The 17,014-nt window shown below is 60.8% G+C and overlaps 1 protein-coding gene and 1 long non-coding RNA gene across 3 annotated transcripts; one reads left to right on the plus strand and one right to left on the minus strand.

The window, feature by feature from the left end:
* The first annotated feature begins 603 nt into the window (after window positions 1–603).
* On the plus strand, window positions 604–16,503 carry EFHD2 (EF-hand domain family member D2). The gene is made up of 4 exons (XM_059136231.1): window positions 604–989; window positions 12,524–12,671; window positions 13,518–13,652; window positions 14,739–16,503. Exons 1-4 carry the CDS (start codon window positions 682–684, stop codon window positions 14,868–14,870), a joined length of 723 nt encoding a protein of 240 aa, XP_058992214.1. The 5' UTR covers window positions 604–681; the 3' UTR covers window positions 14,871–16,503.
* LOC131809295 (uncharacterized) lies at window positions 2,139–7,348 on the minus strand. Of its 2 annotated transcripts, none has more exons than XR_009345110.1 (3): window positions 7,258–7,348; window positions 5,149–5,271; window positions 2,139–4,148 (listed from the first exon to the last, which is right to left on the minus strand). It is a non-coding gene; the product is annotated as an uncharacterized LOC131809295 (long non-coding RNA). The 2 variants fall into 2 exon arrangements; XR_009345109.1 differs by having other exon boundaries at window positions 6,760–7,341.
* Window positions 16,504–17,014: the final 511 nt, after the last annotated feature.

Raw genomic sequence — 17,014 nt, forward strand, 5'->3', positions numbered from 1 at the left:
GCCCCGCCCCATCTCCCTCGCAACCGCAGGTCCAGCGGTTTCCAAAAGCTGCTGCGGCTTCAGCCGCAGTGAGATCTAAACAGGGGGGCGGGGGGCGGGTGCCGCTCACCGGATCCACCTTCATACCCCTGCAACCCTCATTGAGAAGGCCGGTGAACATCGAGTCGTCTCCATGGCAGCCGACAGGTTGTCACAGACTCAGGATTACGACTCCTCGGCGTGGGGATTCCAGAGAAGAGGTTGGAGGCGGCGTCCCTCGGATGCCCTGACCCACACCCAAACTGAAGGGATGAATCCCCTTGCTTCCCGCCCGGGTCCCCGACCCCTAGCCCGACCTCTGCCGCTCAGCGGCCACAGCGAGCACGGAGGAGGGGTTGGATTTTTAACGGGGCCCCCCAGCCCTACGGCGGGGGATGGCGGCGTGGTGGGCGCCTCCCACCCGCGTCCTAGAGCCGGAGCGGCGGAACCCCAGGGCTCCCCGGCCGCGCGGGGCGGGCACCCGCACGGGCGCGGGGGCGGAGACGGGCAGTGGGCGGGCCCCGCGCCGGGCCTAAGCCCCACCCCCGGGGGCGGTGCCTGGCGCCGGGGAGTGTCAGGAAGAGGAAGAGCGCGGCCAGAGGCGGGCGGTGCGGGCGCGCGGCGAGCAGGGGCCGAGCCCAGGCGAGCGCCGCGCGGGCCACCATGGCCACGGACGAGCTGGCCAGCAAGCTGAACCGGCGGCTGCAGATGGAGGACGAGGGCGGCGCCGAGGCCCCGGAGCAGCCCGGGCTGAACGGGGCGGCGGCGGCGGCGGCCGGGGCGCCCGACGAGGCGGCCGAGGCGCTGGGCAGCGCGGACTGCGAGCTGAGCGCCAAGCTGCTGCGGCGCGCCGACCTCAACCAGGGCATCGGCGAGCCCCAGTCGCCCAGCCGCCGCGTCTTCAACCCCTACACCGAGTTCAAGGAGTTCTCCAGGAAGCAGATCAAGGACATGGAGAAGATGTTCAAGCAGTGAGTGCCCGCCCGACCCGGCCCCCCACCCACCCCGCGCGCCGGCCTCGGGCCCCGAACCCCCGAACCTTCGAACCCCGCGCCGCCCGGGACCCCTGCCGCCAGCCGTGCGCCCCTGAACCCCCACACCCCGCGGCCCCTTTCATTTAATCACGAGGCTTGAGGACCTCCTCCCCACCACGCGTGTGAGTCTGGCAACCCCGAGCCCCTGACACAAGACCCCACCTCACGGTGACGGGCCCCCCCGCCCCCGTACACCGTACGCGCACACTCTCGGTGTGGAGGACCGCGCGGCCCCTCCAGGTAACCCCGAGGCCCCTCGAGCCCCCACTACCACCATACACATGAGTCTGAAGATTCCGGGGCTCTGGCCTCGGATCCCTGTGTTAGTGAAGCTTCCCCCACCACCCACCAGACACCCACGCACCCTGAGATTTGAGGACCCTGGGGCCTCCCTTTCCCTCTCCCTAGCTACTCGAATTCCCCGCCCCCACCCAAACACCCTGATCATAAACATCCACACACACCCCCCCAGCGCCTCAACAAAGGTTACCATTCCCTGTACCCTATGCTGTACCCATTCTTTTTATTAGGATCCTTTCATTTCCTCTGCTTATCTCACATTCCCCTCAACATAGGTTCTGGGCAAAGACACCCCCCCCCTTCCCCTTCAGTTATAAAGCATCTGCTAGCAAACTGTGGTCAAAGACCCTCCAGACCCTGCCACCCCTACCCCTACCCACTCTGCTAGCCAGGTCCCCAATCCTTGACCCTCAGGTGGTCTCCTTAGGGAGAGATCCCTCTACCCTGCCCCCCCCACAGGTATATACCACCCATCGCCCCTTCAGGGCTCCCCTTCTCCCTCCACACACTGTTCCTCCCTCCTCTTGCCCTAACCGCCGCCCCCCCCTGCGCCAGTAGATTTGCAGTCCCTGCCGACCCCCACCATGTGCCCCCTTTCCTCCCACACGGGATTCCGACACCCCACACCTCCCTGTCTGATCTGCCTGGTTGCTCTCACCCCTACCTTTTCCTCTGTGCAATTCCATATACTGTCTTAGCAGGTTGGACAGACACCCCCAGGCCTGTGGCTCAGCCCTCCCCACCCACCCTTGCCAAAAACCTTTAAAATCTCTGTGATGGGGACTAAATGGTCCCCTTCGGGTCCATCCCTGAGTCCACTAAGTTGTGACTGCGATGGACAACCAAACTCTTCACAACCACGGTTGTGCAGGGGACAGGCTGGGGGATGGGGTGTTAAAGCTCACAGCCCCCTTCCCTGTGGTACCCCTCCCCACCTCTTGTTGCCCATGCCCTTGCCCCTGGCCCCTGAAGGGGGAACAGCCCAGGGGTGTGGTCTGAGTGGAGAGGTGCTGACCCACCTTGGCTGAGGCACGAGGACAGGGCGGGATGGGGCTGTGTACCCAAGCAACAATCAGGAAGCCCAGGAAGGGGGTGTTTTGCAACCCCACAGCTTGAGAAAGGCTTTTCCCCACTTCTTGTCACTGCTGCTTCTGCCTGCGGCCGCCACACAGGGGAAGAAGGTTTTGTTTCCCAGACCTGGACGGCTGGGAGCCCCATACTTTTCCAAGGGTCAGCCTGGGGGGAAACTGAGTCCTTAACCCTCCTCTGCGTCACTGTGTGGAATTCCCTAGGCCCTGAGGAGCCTGCCTCTTTGGCTCCAGGGTCTTTGTTGGGAGTTGTAAAGTTTCTTTCCCCACCAAAGACTGTCACCCTTGGGAGAGCAGGATTTCTAGGATTCCAGCCCAGACTGATGGGAAATGGAAAGCTTCTTGAGCCCAGGGCTAGGTAGAGACAGCTTCACCATCTGGAACTTCCTTGTAGAGTCTGCCCTCCCCCCACCCCACACCCTGGAGTGGGGGAGGCAATGCCGGGGAGATTGTTCAAATGCATCAGTGATTGATAGAGTCCAGGCACTGATGATATCTAGGTGCTAAGGAGCTCCTGGATTCCACCCAACATCCCTATGACGGAGAACTCTCACCATCACCATTGTACAGTTAGGCGGTCTGGGCACAGAGAGGTTAAATTTAACCCTCCAAGACCACATAGCTAGGAAACCATGGAGCCGGGATCTGAACTCAGGTCTGTGACTCCAAAAGCCGTCACACTTGCTTCCACGTGGGAAGACGCACTCGTTCAACACCCCCTTCTGTGTTCACGGCTGATTTCCCACCTCACAGACCCGCCAGTGGCCTGTGTCTTTCTGCCAGAATCCTCCTTCTCCTGGGCTTCCGCGGCATTGCTACACCCAGCCAAAACAACAACAACAACAACAACAACAAAAAACGATAGAGCTGTTTGGGAGAATGCAGGCACCCCGAGTGAGTAGGGACTTGGGGGGCCGCAGCTTGATCAGAAGGGGCGTGTGACCAGAGGAATGGCCTGGAAGCTGCATTTGCGGGAACATTCACCTTCTAGGGAGGCTGTTTGGGGTGTTGGTTTGACAGGGTTTACTCTGGTGAAGTTTGGGGGGAGCCGAACCCCTTCGGACACCCCTGCGGGCCACCTCTTGGCACCACAGCGGCTGCTGCCTTGGAAGGGGTGGCGTAGGGGGCAGGAAGGAGCCGGGGAGCTGGACTTCTAGGGAAGGAAGTGCCGCCCGCCGGGGCCCTGGCGAGGACAGAAAGGGGCAGGTTTTGTATTCAAGGAAACAAGGCTTCACTGTGCCAGCCAAGCCGAACCCAGCCGAGCCCTGGCTGCGAACAGCCAACACACAGCCTCTTGGGAGGACAAAACCCTGTTCTGCTTCTGCTGTCCTAATGGGGCCGCCACCTCCTGGGTCCAAGCGGGGCCCTGCTGACGGACTTCCACCCAGGGCTCCGGGGCTCCGTCTCCCGCAGGGAGGAGGGGCGCCCAGCCCTCCGGGAAGCCATTCCCCCCAGCAGAGCACAAGAGATAGGGAGGGCCGAGGGAGCTGGGAGCTGGCCTGCCTTGGAAGGCAGGAGCTACAAAGCCTGCCCCTCAGTCCTGCCTCTGCCCCTGAATTATTTAGTAATTAATTCCCATCTATAAAATGAGCAGGTTGTACTTAGGAATGGCTGCCTTGTTTCCGAGGGGTCCTGAACCCTTGGGGATAACAGGCTGCCTTCCAGGGTCTTCTGGCTCATCCGTTCAGTGTCCGTCCGCGGATCCGTCCTGAGGAGGGAGGTGCAAGGAAAATCAAGGGGATTGAGGGAGGCAAGACAGGCCGCCCGCCGTCCCTGACCTCGGCGTCAGACGCGCCCCTTCCAGCCGGGAGAGACCTCCAGCCCGTCTCCCCATCTTACAGAGAAGGCAACTGAGACCCAGAAAGGTGTGGTGACTTGCTTGGGGTCACCGGGAAGTTTTCAGTGGCCAAACCAGAGCGCCTTTGTCTGTACGACTGATCAGGCAGGGCTTGGGCAGGGGGGACGGCACTCATAGAGCTCAGACTTCGTGCCCAGCATTTGGAGGCCTGGCCCCCGCGGAACCTCAGCCCTCCCTCCCCAGGCGGCCTCAGGCGGCCCCAGCACTTCTGACTCCTCCCCCCACCTCTCTCGGCCCATCCATTCAGGGCTCTCTCTAGAACCTTCCAGCCAAAGGGGGAATGGTGTGACCCCACAGAGCCTCAAGGGGGCCCAACTCTGGGCTGGCAGCCGCGTGTGTGAGGCTTTGTAGGGTTTTGTAAGTCGAGACCTGCCCAAGAGGTCAGCAGCCACGTAATTCTGAACCTGCCGGGGAATCTGAGGAAGATGCCCTAGTTCCCTGCTTGGCCGGCTGAGGCCTCAGACACGGCATCTCATGACCCCGTGCGTCAGAGCGGCAGGCTTCCTTCTCCTTCTGGACGCCTCTGCCCTCCCTTCTTCTCCATTCGCTCCTCCTCCGCCGTGTCTCCCCAGACCCTGTCCCTCTGCAGCTCCCCCAGCATCCTTCTTGGAAGACAGGAGGACACAGTAGTTACGAGCAGGGCCTTTGGAGTCTGTGGGTTTGAATCCCAAGGCCCTTAAACCTTCTGGGCCTCAGTTCCTCACCCCAAAACAGGCAGAGTTACAGCACCCAGCTCACAGGGCTGCTGTGAGGTACTTAACTGAGTACTCAGCACGAAGCGAGCCCTGGGAAGCTTCCGTCCCCTCATCCCCGGCCTACTCTGCCAAAGCCCCTGGCTGCCTCCACTTACCCCCTAGGGAGCTGCCCGGCTGGCGAAAACCTCATGCTTTGGGTTCAACTGTTGGGGGACCCAGCATGAGAAACCCCCTTTTTTCCTGCTGAACGGCACTCCGGTTGGCAGCTATATATGGCTCTGATCAGTAACAAAAATGGGGAAACGAATTCGTTATCACTTAATTACGTGGAAGGCAGGTGGCAAGGAAAAAGGAAAGAGCAAGCGACAGCTTCCCGGGGTGATTCCAGACGGGGACCCCAGCACCCAGCCGCCGCGCGGCAGCCGGGAGACCCCGGGGAAGGGGGCTCAGCTTTGCGGCCTCACCCTGGGCTGAAGACCTTGCCTGGTAAAGGTCTGAGGGTTCATTGTAAAGAGTCCTGGACCTTGGCAAAGAGTCCACCATCATGTCCAGCCCGTGGGCTGTTAAAAACATAGAAGCTTTTGAAAAACATAAAATCCATCCATATAATCATTCACCCGACACATACCAAGTTTCTGCTGTGGGCAAGTTCTAGAGAATCAAGGGAAGAAGAAAGTTCCCGCCCTCAGGAAGCTTAAAGTCTCATGAAAAGCAGTGGCATAGAGGGGTCTCTGGGGGTAGAGGGGATGGGCCCATGCGCCTAGAAATGGAAACTTCCATTCCTTTATCGCCGCCGTGAGGACCCAGGGCGCTCATGAGGGTCCCGCGCTCAGACACCCTCCTCCACTGGCCCCTGCCCCCACGCCCTCGCTTCATTTCCTGGAACCCCCAGGTCTAGTTGACCACAACAGCGCAGTGAGGTGGGTAAATCCTCACCCCCATTGGCCAGATGAAGAAACTGAGGCTCGAGGAGATTGAGTCATGTCCGAAGGTTATAATAAGCGGCAGGATTAGAGGCAGGTTGGCCTGCAGGGAGCTCCAGAGGCCGAGAGAGGACAGAGTTTATGGATGGGGGACTTGGGGAAGGGGGGCTCTCAGAGCCTCAGGAGGGGAAGCCTTCTCGGAGGGCAGAGAGGTTGGGTCCCTCCACCTGCAGCAGCCAGGAGCCTGGCTTTCTGGGGAGATGCCACACCCCTGGGGAGGGAGGATTTCCCCAAACTCAGTGCTCCCCTTCTGCTCTTTCTACTTCCCTTCTCCCCTCCCCTCCGCCCCCCTGCCTGGGGACTTTTGGTTCCCCTTTGGCTTTGCACCTTCCTGCCTTCTCCTCCGGTCTGGACCCTCTGGGTCTGAGGCCTGGCTTCAAGCGGGCCCAGCTGTGAGAGACCGGGCGCCGCCACCTCTGGGGAGGCCGTCTTGCAAGGCTGGCCTAGGCAGAGGAGGAAGGAAAGGAGGAGACAGAAGACCTCAGCAGGGACAGTCCCCACTGCCTCCAGCAGCTGAGCTCCCTCTGCCTGCTGCGCGGCCTTCTCCTTGGCTGCCTTCCGCTTTTCAAGGACGCCAGAGAAGCGAGAGTCTCAGGCCAGCGGGACGCGGCTCAAGGGGAGCCAGGCCTGGGGTTCCTGAGCTGCATGAGGACCCTCCTGTGGCCCAGACGCCGTCTGCCTCTACCCCATCCTGGGCACTTTATCTCGTACTTAATCCTTTTACAGCATGCTGTGAGCTCACCGTCCCTCTTGTTGCAAAGGAGAACCCCGGGTCTCACAGACCTTACATGACAGGGACAGCGTGTGAACTTGGGTCTGTCTGACTCCAAGTCCCTGGCTCCCAAGGGCCCCAAAGAGGGCAGCAGCAGCGCCGGGTGCTTGTTAGAAAGGCAGCTCCGGGTCTACTGGGTCCGAATCCGCATTTTTCACACTTGTGTCCGCAGCAGCCGGCCACCCACAGCTGTCCCCCCACACTTCCTTCCGGTAAGGCAGGTTCCTTCGTCTGGGCAGTAAGGGGGGAAGATGAGGTTTAATAATAACGACTAGGTTGGACGAGACACTCCGTGAACGTTCTTGGCCATCACCGCTGTAACGATCCATATTATTAAGAGCAGGCGGGACCCCCGTTGCCAACATCACAGGCCTGGGGACGTGCCTCCTGGCCTGGTGCTCAGCGTGCGGTTGAACCCAAGCTGGGGAGGTCCTGAGCCCAGACAAGCCCCCAGCAGAGTGCCATCAGCTTGGGGGGACGGGGGGCTCCCACTTGATTCTTAGACTCACTGCAAAGTTGTGGGGGAGCCTTGAGCCGCATGCACGCACACCCTCTCCGTGGCTGACGGCAACAGATCCAGCATCCGATCTGCAGATAGAACTGGAGGAAGTGGCGAGCGACTGGGCTTTCGCCACATGAGTCAGGCAGTCTGGGGGTTGGGGGGTGGGACCCTGCCCACCCCGCCCAGCCAATAGTTACAGCGCGTGTGGGGGGGTGGGTGGCCACCTGCAGAGGGAGGCGGGTAGGGCCGCACCAGCGAACAAGGCCAGAATTTTTCCCTTGTCCAGAACGTTCCTACCCCAAGGGACCTGCCTTCCCAGTTCATAGGACAAAGAGTAGAGAAGCCTCGAAGCCACTGGGGGAGACAGGGGAGGGGAGGACCAGGTCTGTGAATGTCAATTCCAAAGCCAGGTAAGGCTGGCGGGATCCTTGATCCATAAACACAACCCTCTCTAGCTGCTTCTAGACCCCCGTGGGCTGAGGGGTCAGCTGCAAAGGCCTGGGATAGGAACCCGAGGACAGAATTGGGGTCTCCATGCCTCCACCTTGCCCCTGTGCAGCAGCCGTAGTAACTCATTCTGCCATCAGACTCCACAGCACGGCAGGTGGGTGGGGAGGCTCGTGCCCAAGGAACAACCTTCTAGTAGTTCCAGAGCCAACACGGGCTGCCTTAAGGGAAGCAGTGAGCCTCCTGTGCTCAGAGGTATTCCAGAAACATACAGGAAAGCTGCCTTGGGAATCTGACCTTCACGCATGGCTGAATGAGTGGCCTCCAGTATCCCTCCCAATCTGAGACTCGTACAGGGTCTGCGGGCCTCAGGACACAGCGTAGCAGTTTAGAGTGTGTGTGTGTTTCATCAGCTCTGGGTTCGGGTCCTGGCTTTGTCCTTGTCGGCTCCGGCCTCGGCCAAGTCACTTCCTCCCTGAGCCTCCCATCTCCTCAGCTGTCCTATGAGGCCATTTAGGCCTGCTCCCGAGGGTTCTTGGGAAGGCCTGATTGGGTCTACTTGGCAGAGTATTCAGCAAAAAGTAGCCACACAGGGTAATATTGTTACAAGACAAGGTGTTGATACCGCACGCTGTCGGGGCCCGGCTACTGCCCGGCCCCCATGACTCCTGGTTATCAGAACCAAGGGGAGGAGGAGCACCAGCTGGGTGGGACCTGCCGGGCCCAAGGGGGCAAAGGCTGCCTGGGTGGTGGCGGGCTGCTCCCCTCTCGAGGCTAGATGGGAGGGACTCTGTCACCGGCATCCGGGGCGGCAGCTGCCGAGCCCTGCCTGTCGGGAACTATTCGGGGGGAGAAGGGGAGGAATGTGGGCGCAGTGCCAGGTGCAGCAGCCTCCCTCCAGTGCCGGAGAGAAGTGCTGAGCTCCCAGCCTGCGAGCTTTGTTGCCATTCCTGCCCAGTGCCATCGGCCCTCCCAGGCAGGCCCCAGGCCGGGCTCTCAACCCAGCATGCCCCAGCCCTGCAGGCTGGAGAGTTCGGGACCCTCCATGGGACCGGGAAGAAGAAGGAAGCAGACAGGCAGGAAGAAGGAACGTCTCAGCTTTGGGGATCCTGCAGTCCGCCGGCTGTGTGACCCCAGGCTGGTTTGCTGCCCACTCTGGGCCACAGTTTCCATCCCATAACATGAAGCAGGTAGACCAGGCTATGAGGACAGACCTTGTGCACTGATGCTCTTTTCCGGGTCCCTCTGAGCCCCTGAACCCTCAGCTCCAGCTCAGGGAGAGAGCTGATGGAGGAGAGGGGCTCCCCAGCCAGGGGCATCTCCTCTTTGGCCGGTCATCCACCTGCTGGTGGCACGGTGACCCCCCCCATCCCCCTTATCAGTTCCTTCCCACGAGAGGAGGGACAGAGCAATCCGGGCTGAGGCTCCTCACTTCCTCTGCCCAGCAAGAGAGTGGAAGGCTCCATCCTGCTGTCTTTCTACCTCCCCAAGTCGGGGGGTCTTTGAATTAGGCCTAGCGGGGGAAGTAGTGGGAGCCTCAGAGGAAGGGGAGAGGCTGGGGGCAGCGATAGATCACCTCGCCCACCCCCGCCCTTGTGTTTTTTACCATTATCATTCTTATCAGCGCCATTTTTATGTTCTATGTGCGAAGTACTTAACGTAATGTCTGGCACACAGAAAGTGCTCAGTGGCCTCTATTACAATGAAATTAGCAGGCTTTAAGCACCTGTTATGTACTGAGCATTTTATGTTCATCATCTCATTTAATCTCCAATCCTAAAGGTTGCTTGCGATGTGGTGCTTCTTTATCGTTATGGCCGTTGGCGTTATTGTCCGTGGGTGCCCGTTAAGTGGGCCAGGCTCTGTGCTAGGGACTGACGTGGCTGGTCTCTTTGAACCTTTGCCTCTGTCCTGAGATGGGTCCTTTGATCTCCACGCTGTAAATGGGGACGCTGGGGTGTGTGGGGTCAGGTGACTTGACCGGAGTCAGCCAGCCAGCCAGTCAAGTGGCTGATTGGGGGTTTGAGCCTCAGTCCGTCTCAGCAGACCTGATGTGGGCATAGAACCTTCAAAGTCATCTTCAGCCATGTTCCCCCTGGGGACCTGGCTGATCCAGTGCCCCAAGCCCAGGGGACATCGTAGCTGCTTGCTCCCCCGGAGCCTTGTGGGAACAGCCCTTCTCCCCCGCAGTGTCCCTCCTTTGGGGGACCCCGCTCCCACCCCAGCACCTGGCCTCTTCCTGACCTCTGTCGCCTTCCCGTGGCAATTGATCTGCTGGCGTTGTGACCAGCCCCTGCATTGTCCCCCTGGGGGCCAGAGCCCGCCCGGGAGAGAGCCCAGGCCCGGTAATTGATTGACCTTTGATTGACGCAGGCAGTGGTTCAAGCCGCGCATAAAGCTGCAGCCCGGCCAGGTCCGGGAGCTGCCAGAGACCCACAAACACAGAGCCAAAGTCTCTGTCCAAGTTCGGACACTTGATCCGTGCACTTCCTCTGAAACTAAGCCACCCCCGGCTGCGGGAGAAACCCGTGCACGTGAGCAGTAAATAAAGCTGGGGCTCAGGAGAGGCAGCTGGGACAGGAGAGTAGAGTGTGGGAACCCGCGGGATGGGAGTGAGTCCCTGGCCAGCGGGCCGGTGCCCTCACCCCTACCATCCTTGTTGCCTGGGGGAACGTACAGTCACACGGGGAAATAATCCGCCCAGGATTGCCGCGCACAGATGCTGTAAAGAACAAACTGCCTGGCACACAGTAGGAGCTTCATGGAGGCAGCCGGACCTCACTCTGCCACTGCTGGAGTCCGCTCCGTGTGCCGGGCCCTGGGCTAAGCGCGCCCTGTGCAGGAGCTGGCTCCGTCCTCGCAGTGACCCTGCGAGAGAGTCACCGCCACACCTCGTCCGGAGGCTCAAGAGGCAGGGTCTCCCAGAACCCAGGTGGTCTGCTCCAGCCCTGTTCATTGATGACTTTCACTCCATCCAGAAAGCAGTGGGGTTTCCCGGAAGGGCAGCGCCCACATGGCTTGCCCCAGCAAGAACCGGGCCTGACACCCCACAGCCACCCAGCCCCCTTCCCAGACTCCAAAGGTAGAAGGAGGGGCCTCTGCCGTGCTCCCCACGGGGCCCCTCCGGCTTGAAGGGGAGCCTGGAGCATGGGATCTTGAGCCTGCCTGGCCCTCCGGAGGCCCAGAGCCCGCTACCACACCCTCTCACGGTGGCTCACAGCCCAGCCACAGCACTGCCCACAGGGATTTCCGGCCCATCTGCTCCTGCTCCCACCCCCCAGCCCAGCCCCATGGGGAGAAAGGCTTCAGGACCATGTTCCCTGCAGGGTTCCCAGAACCCCATCCTCCCCGTGCTGCGTCACTCCCAACCACTGACTTGTCTGTGAACTATTTATACCCCTCACGCCAACTGCTCCCAGCTCAGGGCAGACAGCTCTGTGCTGGGGCCTCACCAGGACCCCTGGAAGCAGGCTGGCTCAGAGCAGATGTGCAGGCCGGGGAGCTGGGCATCCGCGCTCTTCCTTTACTGCTCTGTGACCTTGGGCGGGTCGCCTAACCTCTCTGAGCCTCCATTATATAAGGTTATTACAGGGATTAAATACAATAAATGATGTGAGGTTCCCAGCATAAAGACAGATTTCAAAAAAATGGTTTCTGTTCCTTGTTCAAGGTCGTGCAAGGCTTATATAGAGCTTGAGATGGGGGGAGGGAGCTGGGGAGCCCGGAGGAAGGCACAGAGACGAGGTGTGTGTTTACACAGGAGCGCCAAGAGGGCAATAGGGGTTTCTGCAGCTCAGCCCCTCTGTGTCACTCTGTTGTCACCAACACTCTTCCAGGCAGCGTGAGGCCTGGGGCTACGCAGGCCTCTCCAGGCTCAGAAAGCCCATTTTAGCCCATTTTAGCCCTGAGAGCCCCCCCTGCCTTCCCTGCGGGAGGCAGTCTGCACAGGTGTTGGGTTAGCCTGATAAGAGGGCGCACATCCGTCCTGTTGGGACGTGGTCTGCACCAGCAGCACCTCCCCAGCGGGGACCAGGCCCCGAGGCCATCTCTGACCCAAGCTCTGACCACAAAGAGGCCAGCGAGAGGGACCTTTAGACGACAACACACACATACACACACACCCACACCCTACCCCACACCCCCATGTCTGCTGGGCAGTTGGTGGTAGAAAAGGGACCCGCAATGTGCAGTCACACTTTTATCACCTAAATCATCGTTCTGGCCCTTTCCAGCCACAGAGCCATATCACCCTCCCCGGGCCCCGCCCTGCCCGTCCCACAGCAGGCACGCCCTGTAACACTGTTCCCTGAATTCACCCCAGGCCGCCTCCCAGCAAACCAGAAGTGGGCCTCCCTCCTGAGGCCCTGCCCTGTGACATGTGCTGTTTTCTGTCTCCCTCCTGGGTGGCAGCAGGAGTTGGGGAGACGCAGGGCAGGTAGGGATGCAAGGCTGGCCCTGGAGAGAACATCAGAGTCATCGGCTGCCCCCCGCCCCCAACAGCCTGTACCCGCATGGTGTCATGAGCTCTTTGTCCCTGCTGGTCCCCATCCCATCCAGCCCAGGCAGGCTGTGGCTTCAGCTTCCTTACGCATCACACTGCTCCAAAGGTTAGCACTGTTCAACGTGTCAGAGGCCACAGACCATGTGGGGAGCTCCTCATTACCAGAGGTAACCAAGCAGCAGTCACACCTCAGGACCTCACCTGGACCAGGGTCCCTTCCAGCTTCAATAGGGTGACCAGCGCCTCACAGGCCAGCCCATGGTGCTCTTGACCGGTGAGCTGGGAGGAGACAGGAGGTCCTCAGCCTCTGCCTTGGCTCCTCCAGATACGACGCTGGCCGGGACGGCTTCATTGACCTGATGGAGCTGAAGCTGATGATGGAGAAGCTCGGAGCCCCGCAGACCCACCTGGGCCTAAAAAACATGATCAAGGAGGTGGATGAGGACTTGGACAGCAAGCTCAGCTTCCGGGAGGTGAGTCTGCTCCCCGCAGGGGACTCTGAGGCTCCTCGAGGGAGGAGGGACATCTGTCCTTTACACGGTCAGCACTTACTGAGTGACTGCTGTATACTTGGCCCTGGGGGGCTTTTGGAAATCCAGAGGAAAGCCCTGTGCTGCTAGGATCCTGGTGTGTAGAGGGGGAGATGCCTAGACAGTGAAGGGACAGGGTGCTGTGATGTTCAGATGAGGGGACAGGGAGGGAGTGACAGGCACTGCATCTGGGAGGGGCTGGGCTCTGCGCTGGGGGCCTCCGGGTCTCCGTCCTCACTCTGGAACAGGAGCCATGATCAAGCCTGTTCCTTGGAGGAGGAAATGGAGGCCCACAGCCAGCAAACAATGGTACTGGACCCCAGGCAGCCTTGGGTGAAAGACAGCGGTGGCCTCCCTGGCCAAGCTCCCCGGAAGCCTAGAGGAGGCAGGGCAGGAGAAGGGGAGTGGGGAGGAGGCATCCAGGGAGGGAGATGCGGGCCGCGGGCCGTGATGGTGTGGAGTCAGGACGTGGGCTCCGACCCCCTTCTGTCACTTGCTGCTGCTAAGATTCGGGGCAGGGCTTTTTCCTGGTCTCCGAGTCTTCCACAGTCTATAAAATGGGCACAATCCTATACCTTGGGGACTCAGTAAATTGGCTGGGGGAACAGTGGGAACAAAGACACGAGGTCGGTTGGGGCCCTGCCTGGGAGCCAAGGGTGGGCACACGGGCCTACAGTAGCCCCGGATCCTGGGAGAGCGGGAGATGGGTCCCCTGGCCTCCCACTGGACAGATGGGCACACCAAGGCCCCTCGTCCCTCCCTGACAACGTGCTTTTCTCTGTCCCGCAGTTCCTCCTGATTTTCCGCAAGGCGGCGGCTGGGGAGCTGCAGGAAGACAGCGGGCTGCACGTGCTCGCCCGACTCTCCGAGATCGATGTCTCCACCGAGGGCGTCAAGGGGGCCAAGAGCTTCTTCGAGGCCAAGGTGAGGAACCCGAGGCTGTGTGGAGCCCGGGGTGGGGAGCACCCTGACCCCCCGGCTCAAGGGCAAGGGTGCCGGGGGGGGGAGGACAGGACCCTGAGTTAGCCCCAGGGTCCATGCTCACCCTTCGTGTCCCTGCTGGGGCCACAGATCGGAGATGCGGCACTGATGCGAGGGCCGGACTGCGCGAGGTCCGGACTGCGTGAGGTCCACAGCACTCCTGGCTCTGTCCGCTTCCATCCAGGCTGGGGTCCCTTCCAGCTTCCCCCTTTCTCTCCCCGGCCCACAGAACCACTACCCCCAAAGGACTAGTCCTTGAATGGGGTGCCAGAGATGGCAGGGCAGGCCCAGAAACCGGGGCAGCCCTCGCCCAGAGGGAGGATGGGTCCCAGAGGCACCCACGTGCACAGCACCCTTCCAGTGCCGCACGCACTTGATGGACGGGACACACAGAGCTCCTGGATCCTGACCTCCCAGAGCACCTGCTTTTCCTGGTTTCTCCTTCTCCGCATGTTAACTAAGAACATTGTTTCTGAAGTCCGCGTCCCTCCTCTCTCTGGGCTTCTGGGCTTGATGGGGTGTCCCAGGGTTCCTCAGTGGGACTTGTTTGCATCTGGGCTTCCCAGGACAGGAAGCAGATAGGAATAGCAACTTCCAGGGGCGCCTGGGCAGCCCAGTCTGTTAAGCGTCTGCCTTGGGCTCAGGTCATGATCTCGGGGTCCTGGGATCGAGCCCTGTGTCCTGCTCCCTGCTCAGCGGGGAGTCTGCTTCTCCCTCTCCCTCTGCTCTTCCTTCCAACTCATGCTCTCCACCCCACAATAAATAAATAAAAGTTAAAAATTAAAATAAAGAAGCCCCCGCTTCCGGGACTCCCACTAGGCAGCCGCTACCAAGTGTAGGTTCTAGTTTCCAATCCCTTCAACGAATCCATGAGTCAGTTACAGAGCAGCAGGCTCTGAATGGGAAACTGAGGCTCAGAGAGGTAGCAAGAGTCTGTGGGCTGGCAGGGGGCGGGGGTCCGAGAGCCCACGGTGGCGGCACAGACGCCCCTCCCGCCCTGACCCCCGTCTCCCCCCCCTGCCCCTGCAGGTCCAGGCCATCAATGTGTCCAGCCGCTTCGAGGAGGAGATCAAGGCGGAGCAGGAGGAGAGGAAGAAGCAGGCAGAGGAGATGAAGCAGCGGAAGGCAGCCTTCAAGGAGCTGCAGTCCACCTTCAAGTAGCCAGGGGCTGCGGCCTGACCACTTGGCCCCGGCCCCGGCGCCCGGTGCAGCCAACGGGGGCGGGCGGACTGGAGGCCAAGTCTGAATCCTGGGCTCTGTCCACAGGGACCCTACTGAAAACCTACCAAGTCTGTGAACGGGGCCAGCCGAGGGGCACCCCAGGTGGCCCGGTCCCCCTGCTCCCTCCCACTCTTCCTGAGGCCGGGCCACCCGTGCCGGCTCCTTGCCCGGCCCAGCCCTCCTCCCTGGAGATTCCTGCGCGTCTCTCACCCCCGGCCGCCCCCCTTGCCTGCACCAGCGCTGCAGCTGCTCCGAGCCCAGCCCCTGGCCCTGAGGGCCTCCCTGCTCCGGGTGCCTGCCCTCCATGCCTGCCCCCCGTGCGCTCTCGTCCTCCCCGCCCGGCGGCCTGCCCTTAACCTGCGGGCCACACAGCCCCTGGGGCCCTCAAGCAGCTTCCAAGACTGGGGGAGGACGGACAGCAAGAAGGTGGCAGGCGCCAGCTCTGTAGGAGAGCGGGACGGAAGGGGCTAAGCAAAGGCACTGGGGCTCCCCATCCCCGACGACTTTTCCTCCAGCCCTGCCTCCTCTCTCTGCTGGGGGCGGGGTTGGAGAGGGGGGCTTCTGTATTGGCAGAGGGACCCAGGCCCCGGTCTCCCATGTTCACATGGAGACCCTGGCACTCTGGGACCCGGCCAGGCAAGGGTGAGGGGCAGCTGTGCCCATCTACCTCACGGGCCCACACTCTGCCGGCCGTGCCATGGATCATGGGCAGGGAAGGCTCCGGGGGCAGAAAGGTCACTCCCCAGTCTCCCTGCAACCACCTGGGGGTCCCAGGGGCTCTGGAGAGACTAGGGTGAGGAGGAGGGATCGGCCCCTTCACGGGAAGGAAACCAGCGCCTGGTTCCATTCTCCAGGACGCATCCAAGAAGTGCTTTAAGTGGTTTGCACGGACCAGGCGGTGGGGAGCAGGGGCCTTGCTGGGCCCCTTCAAGCCATCCTTCCCCCAAGTGATGGGCACCGCCTTGTCACCAGCGACGGGACCCGTCCCGTCACACACACCCCCCCCCAGCCGAGGAAGCATGGGGACCCCAGGCCTCCCTGTGCCCATCTGAAGACGGGCGGTGGCCACGCCTGTGCCACCAGCCCAGTCCCACGCAGCTCCCAGTGTGCTCTCTTCCGTGCGTGCGTGTCCGTGTGTGTGCGCGTCTGTGTCCGCTGCCGTGTCGTGAAACTGTGCCCGTCACTCAGCCAAACAAGTGAATGGCCGTCGAGGCCACAGTTATGCAACTTTCCGTGTGTGTCATGACGTCACTGCTTTTTAAACTTGATAACTCTTTATTTTAGTAAAATGCCCCAAGAGTCCACAAAACTCCTGTTGGATTTGCAGAGGTTTTATTTTTTTGGCCTTAGAATCTGCAGAAACTAGGAGGTACTGACCCCAGTGCGGCAGCCTTGGCCCGGATTGCGTTTGCCTTAGCGGATGTGTTTATACAGATGAATATAAAAAGCGCTTTTTCTTTGGCTTCTTGCTTTTCCCCCCTCCCTTCTCACCTTCCCCCAAAGAAAGCTACTTCTTCATTTGGTGGTACAATTATTTTTTTTAACTAAAATAAGATAAAAGTCTATATTCTTATGTGTGTGTGGTTCTTGTTGGTTGGTGGGGGAGGAGAGGGGAGGGGGAGGCAGGGGACACGGTCACCCGGTGCTGACTTGCTCAGGTGGCTCCCCCCTCCTGCCAGAGGCCCCCGGGGGAGAGACTCTTCCTACCGGGGAGGTTGAGCGGGATGCCCACGCCCTATCACCAGGGGCTGCTCTTAGTGCTTTACATATACTTACTCAGGTAACCCTCACGACCAGCGCATAAGGGGGTGCTGTTTTGTTTCCCAGAAAGGCACATGGCACATGCGCTGTGGGGAGACGGAGCCAGGTGGGGAACTGGATACAGACCCAGACCCTTACCCCGCAGCCCGTCCCCTTCCCCATCCAGTCACCCCCCCAGGCAAGTTCAGAGGAGGGCATGCCCCGGAAGTGGTACCACCACTGTGAGCATTCTAGGTGCATGCATGTACCCAAGAGCACCCCAAGATTCTCCCCCATACAGAGGCCCCTCAAGCCTTCCCCCACCACCACGCACACAAGACAGG

Source organism: Mustela lutreola, chromosome 10, assembly GCF_030435805.1.
Source record: "Mustela lutreola isolate mMusLut2 chromosome 10, mMusLut2.pri, whole genome shotgun sequence".
NCBI lineage: Eukaryota > Metazoa > Chordata > Mammalia > Carnivora > Mustelidae > Mustela > Mustela lutreola.